Source organism: Helicoverpa armigera, chromosome 21 (assembly GCF_030705265.1).
Source record: "Helicoverpa armigera isolate CAAS_96S chromosome 21, ASM3070526v1, whole genome shotgun sequence".
NCBI lineage: Eukaryota > Metazoa > Arthropoda > Insecta > Lepidoptera > Noctuidae > Helicoverpa > Helicoverpa armigera.
In genome coordinates, this window is record NC_087140.1 from 2,003,895 (window position 1) to 2,010,920 (window position 7,026).

The window sequence follows — 7,026 nt, forward strand, 5'->3', positions numbered from 1 at the left end:
CAGGTTTGAAATAGGCATATTGTTGTTCATGCATTCATTATTTTCCGTACGTCATTAACGTTTTATTTAGGTCCTAGTAGTTGCATTTAGGGTTCAATACCCAAAGAGTAAAACGGGTCCCTATTATTAAGACTTTGCTGTTCATATATCCTCTTGTCACCAGACTGAACTTTGATAGATGGACAGTTGACATTTTCACAATTAATGTAGATATTTCTATATTCTGTAGTGTCTTCATCATCCTCTGAGCCTTTTTCCCAACTATGTTGGGGTCTTCCAGTCTAACCGGATTCAGCTGAGTACCAGTGTTTTACAAGGAGCGACTGCCTATCTGACCTCCTCAACCCAGTTACTCGGGCAACCCGATACCCCTTGGTTAAACTGGCGTCATATTTTCCTGTAGTGTATGGTATATTTAATTGCTTATTTATTTGGCCATTTTATAGAAATAAGATACGGAATCTTTTGTGATCCGGTTTGACTCGCTCTTGACCTATTTTTTATTGTTTTGCGTGTAAACAAAAACAAATAACTTCTAAGTAAATAAATATAAAATACTGAGAAAAATAGGTAACGTTTTTGATCTTTTCTTAGCCGAGTCTTTTTTGATTTTATTTTCGAAATAATTTGTTTTGTATTCCTATAAATAACCGCTCTTTGCTATGTTATCAAGTATTAGTCTACACTCAGGCGCAAGATGCTGAGTTTAATTTTAATTATTGGTGCACTTTGTTTATTGTTTATATTTTTTATGAGAGCTGAGAACTGGAGAAATCGTGAAGAACTATATAAAACTGGTTTTGATACAAGTGAGTTCTTTTACATTTACCTCATCATCATCATCATGAATTTAAGAGCCCAGTTCTTGTCGGTGCAGCTCCGTCCATTTACGCCTATCTAGCGCCAATTCCTGAACTTCTTTATACGTCACAACTTTTACCTTCTCTTTAATTTGCTTGATGTAGCTATATCTTCTTCGACCTTCTCTTCCACGATGTTTTTGATAAAGTCGTCGTGACTTATGAGGTGTCCCATAATTTTTCCTCTATTGTTCTCGATGTTTAGCAATAGTTGTCTCTTAGTTTCTATTCTGTTTAGTACTTCTTTGTTAGTTATTTTTTCCGTCCAGCTGATTCTCTCCATCCTCTTCCACACCGCACCACATTTCAAAAGCCTCCTTATTAACCTGACCTGCTGCCTGCTTATTAGCCAAAGTTTCACGATCTAACCAAAGCACATTTACCCATAATGAACAAACTAATGGCCTTATTATCAGCTACAATAATCATACTAGCACAAAGCAGATAGAAGTTACTTTTACTACTTTTATATCCCGGTTTACTCGCCATGATTTTCTGCCTCTTTGGTCGGTTATAATATTATTTATATAAACTAGTTCAATCTAAAGCCAGCCGTTTAATTACGAGTTAAAACTGAGCTACTCTGATTGATGAAAACTCGTAAAATCCTTTTTTATCTAACAGCCTTATTAATTTTGTAGGTAAGTACTTAATGTAAAAAGAATTACATATTTGTTTTAATGGAACTACTTTATAGTATTGATCTGAACAACTTTAAGTCAACAGTTTGTTTAAAAAAAAATGTGAGGAGCTATAAACATGCATACAATTGTCTAATATTATTTTTAGTTTGAATTTTATTAACATGTAGGTAGGTATTTATAATTTATTAATTTACATAGATAGATATTAAATGTAAAGATAAAAAACTGTGCATAAAAATGCAAACTTATATCTGTGTCGGAGACTGTCATTAGTACGGACACTAAACGTCACGCAAGCGCGCCCTCTGGTGGCGTTTCCGGTGAAGCAACATTTTGGCGCGCTTGGCAGAGTCGTGGTGGTCGGCGCGGCGTCCGCGGAGCTCAGTCTTGGTCGAGTCGTCGTGCTGCGCACATCTCGAAACTAAATTTCGTTACGTGTAGTGTACCTAGTGTTATTGTAAAGTGTCTTGTGATTTTTGAATTGTAATGGTTCTTCTAACCTAACGCCGGCTCCACACGTTGGCCCCAACGCTCGTCCCAACGCTATTCGTCCAACGTGTGGATCGAGAAAATGTCGTTGGCCCCAACGTTGGGGCGAGCGTTGGTAGTTGGCCGTCTCGTGTCGGTTTTAGGACAGAACTAAGTTATGCGCCAACGTGTGTACGCCTCACCGATTTTGCGGTCCAACGTTGGAATGAGCGTTGGGGCCAACGTGTGGAGCCGGCCTTACAGACAGACTTGTGTTGCTGGGGAGTTTGTTCCGCCACTTCTTCTTCCCAGCCAAAACACATAGGAAGTGGCGAAGGGCGGGCGTTTTGGGGGCTGCCTTTTGTTCAGACTAATTTGAATAAACGTTTGAGATTTTGAGTTTCCTTGAGTTATGAGTTTCTTTGAGTTATCTCTTAGCTTGATTACCCTAACTGATGTCGGACGATAGTGCCATCCTGATGTTTCGCCCCCCTCCGACATCTGTATATCTTTTATTCAGTATTTTTTGTTCTAAAACAAAACTGTTTGTTTCTAGGGAGTCTTTGGTTGAAACGTCTGTGGCCAAATAGGATAGTGCATCCATTACCCCCCGCATTACCGGGCGCGCTGCCCATCATTGGACATCTGCACAAAGCATTTACCTGGTCTTCTAGTGAGTACTTTCTTGCAACAAGGAATATTTTAGCAGTTTGATCGACGTGACGTGCGCTTACAGATATTGCCGCGACGATCAGCCAATAGAAACTATCAATCTTATATTATACCTGCAGGTTCCGGCTGTCATTGAACATCCTTGGCAGTCTAACCATGGGGTATCGGGTTGCCCGGGTAACTGGGTTGAGGAGGTCAAATAGGCAGTCGCTTCTTGTAAAGCACTAGTACTCAGCTGAATCCGGTTAGCCTGGAAGCCGACCCTAACATAGTTGGGAAAAGGCTCGGAGGATGATGATTATACCTGTGTAGTGTGCAATCCTGTAGTGACACTGCACCTTCCAACACGGTTAAGCCGTTAACAGATGACGCCCATCTTCTTACTCCACATACGCATAATAAAATAAAAAAAAAATGAATAAAAAATAAGATTCGTGGAAAAAGCAGACGACTGTTGAAAGTCAAAAATCATTGACTGTTATTGGGAACATCGAAATTCTTCATTCTATTTACTGTAATGTAGAAGATAGTTTCGTTGTTTTTTTTTCTCTTTTTTCATAATATTCTTCACTTACAATGGCCTATAGTATTAATTTTGATCTTTCAGACCTCTTCAATTTCTTTAAGATTTTAAGTGAAGATTGCGTCAGGCAAGGAGGTGTTACCGTTTTGAAACTCGGACCTGAAATACATTATGGTATGTACGATAACATATGTTTCGAAATTTATTTAATTTGGGCTTAAAATCTTCGCCTTTTGACCATATAGTAATTAAAGTATTATATCTTCTATTTTTCTAGCGATAACAGATCCTCAAGATGCCTTGACGGCAGCGAAGTCTTGTCTCCGAAGGCATTACGTGTTTGATTTTGTTAAAGTTTGGCAGGGTGATAGCATTGGGACATCGGCAGGTTTGTTAATGACACTTCTCTGTTAAACTTTAATAGTTAGATTCTATCTTTTGGACTTTACACTGTTTATTTTTTATTGAACGTAAATTATTTTAAAATAAACTAAATTTATATTTACATAAAAATAAAGTCTAACTTAAATATCATATTGATCGGATCATATTTTCAATAATCGTTGAATATGTCATTATGTTCTCTCCACATATATTTAAATATTATCTTTTGCTGTGCCTGATATTCTTGTAAAGCACTGGTACTCAATCCGGTTAGACTGGAGGCCGACCCCAACATGGTTGGGAAAAAGGCTCGGAGGAAGAAGCTGTGCCCGATACGGTTCACTTTTTTACCAACCGAAAAAAATGTTTACCACCTAAGCTTACATTGTAGAACGCAATAAAAAAAATATTATTGAGTATCATATCACCTATCATATCACCGTCTTCTTGGAATGTTTATCGATTCACGAGTATAATTTAAAAGGATATCAATAATTTGGAAGTTATATTAATAAACTTAAAAAATGATATATTTACATATATGTCTAATGAGAACTAGCATATAATGAAATAGAAGTTCTACAAATCAGCTATTTATAACTGAATTCGACACTCCCATATATCCATCTGATGTGATCGCTTCCATGTGTCAGGATCTATGTAAGACCTTAGTCAGGACAATACTACATACTTATGCGATTTGTAGAAATATTTTTTCGAAGCAATTTGTATTCCTTTTGCAGGAGAAACATGGACACGTCATCGCAAGTTACTGAACCCAGCGTTCAGTCTGCCGGTGATCCACGGCTTCTTAGACGTGTTCAACAGTCAGGCCAAGAAACTGATCAATGAAGTAGAGCCTTTCGTCGGTAAAGGCCTATTTGATCACAGACGATATTTCCTCAACAACAACTTTGAAACGCTCTGTGGTAATTAATTTTGCGTTATCTGAGGCTCTTGCGTAACCTACCTCAATAAATAACCAGTTTTTTTTTTTCAAACCTGTTTAACCTGTGTAACAACAAAAAAAATATACTTCTACAACATTAGGTATGTTGTAGAAAGATGTGGTAAATATTTATCATATTTTTTTTCAGCTGGAACATTTGGAATTGATGCCATCAGTGAAAAACAGCACGAACAATATCTGCTGTCAGCATATAAATTAATACGCCTATTTAAGGAAAAGTTATTCAAGGTTTGGCTGCAAATCGACTTCATTTATAAGCTAACTGGGTATAAGAAAAAGGAAGATCAATTAGTGAAGAATTTACATTCATTGACGAAAGCAGTAAGTTAGATGATAAAGAAAGTTGAAATGATGAAATATTTACATAAAAATTTAACACAAGGTGGTATTTTACAGGTTCTGGAACAAAAAAGAATCACCAAAGAGAATGAAGTTGAAACAAATACTACCGGTATGTTTATCGCTGTCGATTTCTAACATTATAGACATTATAATAGAGTATAACATTATTATAGACTGTTCACTGCAAAGTTCTCGACCGATAGTTTGATCGCATATGGAGATTACAACGGTACGGGTAGAATACTATGATCGGGAATCCAGTCGGTATGAGAACGATTCAAAATTGGATAGGATTCATAATTATTTTCAAAAAAAATGACAATCAACTATCGGCCGATGGTTTATTCTTCTATATGCTGAAGGCTCTAAGATATCATGCAATTGAAATTGAAAAAAAAAACAGCTTTGATTTGCTCCCATTCAACTTTTATCTTTTTCAGGTTTAAAATACAAAGCTTTCCTAGATCTGCTGATAGACCTATCAGCAGATGGTGTTTTTACTGAAAAAGAAATAAGGGAACAAACTGAAATAATTCTGACAACCGGTTTTGAAACTACATCCACACAGTTGACATTCACTATGTTACTGCTGGGAGCACATCCTGATGTACAAGAGAAACTATATCAAGAGTAGGTTTACGACGATATTATAAAAGCCACTTCACTAAAAGTTGTTCGATTGTTGAAACGACAATCGTTTCTGTTTCCAAAAAAGTATTTTTTACTTTACATGCAAACAAACTGTCTTTATTTAAGTCATTAACGGTCTGATCACTATGCGTCGATAAATTATATGGTGCAGCCCGATTTTCTTAACTATATTAATACAAATGAAAACTTCAATCTTTGCAGATTATTAGAAGTACTGGGTCCCGAAAGAGACGTAGGAAAGTATGATTTGAACAAATTAGTTTATACAAACGCAGTTCTCATGGAGTCTCTAAGAGTTTTTCCAACCATACCCGTTGTACTAAGATGTGTGGATCAGGATGTGAAACTAAGTAAGGAGGCTTTGGATTAATAGTACATTCTTTGTATTAACTTCGGACAATACGTGACGAAATTAATTGTACTCTCTCTGATTTCAGAAAACTACACAATGAATGCAGGCAGTTACTGTGTAATATTTCCTCTGATACCGAACATATCAGCTAAAGACAAGAAAGGGGATCAGTTTAGGCCAGAGAGGTGGTTGGATGATGATTCTTGCAGTAGCCAAGACTTTGCTGGGTTCGGCTTGGGAAAACGCGGTTGTATAGGTATAGAGATAACAATTTAAATCATTCTTGTCTATTTTGTGTGGACTAAGTTTCGGATTTTTGGCAAAACCCGATGGCACTGAGCTTGATGTGTACTAACGACTGTTATCATGAGTACATCACAAGATCTCAAGATCTCTAATGCCCTAAACAGAATTAAATTGAGTTTCAAAGGAGTATGGAACCCCGCTCTTGTAGATAGAAAGAAAGACGATGCCCATAAGAAAGACCTAGCATAAGTGTGACGTGCGACAGGAACAATCTAATGAATGGAATAAATCTGTGGAGCAAGTTGTTGGATGTAGTAATAGCAGAGCTGGTGCTGGAATCAGAGATAAAACATCACCACATTATTTAATATCTTAATAAATAATCTCTTCCAGGTAAAACATATGCGATGATAGATATGAAAGTGAAGCTAGCACACTTCATACGGCGGTACCGCGTGCGAGCTGACATGAGTCAGCTGCAGCTGTCTGCGGACTTCGTGCTCAACCCTGTGTCGGGACACGAGATCAGCATTGAACGAAGACATTCACCAGCCGCATGAGGAATGGAAATGGTGGATCTGGTGATAACTTCACCTAGAATGTTTATTGATGACTTTGTTTCAGGTCATGATACAAATATTCTTATGAAATGTGTTTCTGTTAATCTTGAGTCGATTCAAAGATTAGTACAATTTATTAAACGACTTCCCAAAGAAGAAAGTTCTTAATTTGGATGTTTGTATTTTTTATTGGATTGTATTGCTGTTAGCTACGACCAAATAAATTAAATATTTATCCAGATAGTACTTTTTTTAACCTTTTTAGCCTAGCCTTTTACCAACAATGTTGGGATCGGCTTCCAGTCTAACCAGCAAAGTACTAGGGCGACTGCCTATCTGTCCTCCTCTACCCAG

General features: G+C 37.1%; 1 protein-coding gene across 1 annotated transcript; it reads left to right on the forward strand.

The window, feature by feature from the left end:
- The first annotated feature begins 670 nt into the window (after positions 1-670).
- Positions 671-6,823, forward strand: LOC110375925 (cytochrome P450 4V2). Its single transcript, XM_021334225.3, has 11 exons — positions 671-809; positions 2,529-2,645; positions 3,252-3,341; positions 3,445-3,555; positions 4,295-4,480; positions 4,649-4,842; positions 4,918-4,972; positions 5,304-5,493; positions 5,716-5,864; positions 5,952-6,122; positions 6,506-6,823. The coding sequence occupies exons 1-11, from the start codon at positions 698-700 to the stop codon at positions 6,670-6,672; spliced, it is 1,542 nt and encodes a 513-aa protein (XP_021189900.3). The 5' UTR covers positions 671-697; the 3' UTR covers positions 6,673-6,823.
- Positions 6,824-7,026: the final 203 nt, after the last annotated feature.

Excerpts from the sequence above, each read along its gene's own strand:
- LOC110375925 (XM_021334225.3), top strand. The coding sequence starts at position 698 with ATGCTGAGTTTAATTTTAATTATTGGTGCACTTTGTTTATTGTTTATA. Across the intron at positions 3,342-3,444 it reads CGGACCTGAAATACATTATG|CGATAACAGATCCTCAAGAT; the intron begins GTATGTACGATA and ends CTATTTTTCTAG. Across the intron at positions 5,865-5,951 it reads GGATCAGGATGTGAAACTAA|AAAACTACACAATGAATGCA; the intron begins GTAAGGAGGCTT and ends CTCTGATTTCAG.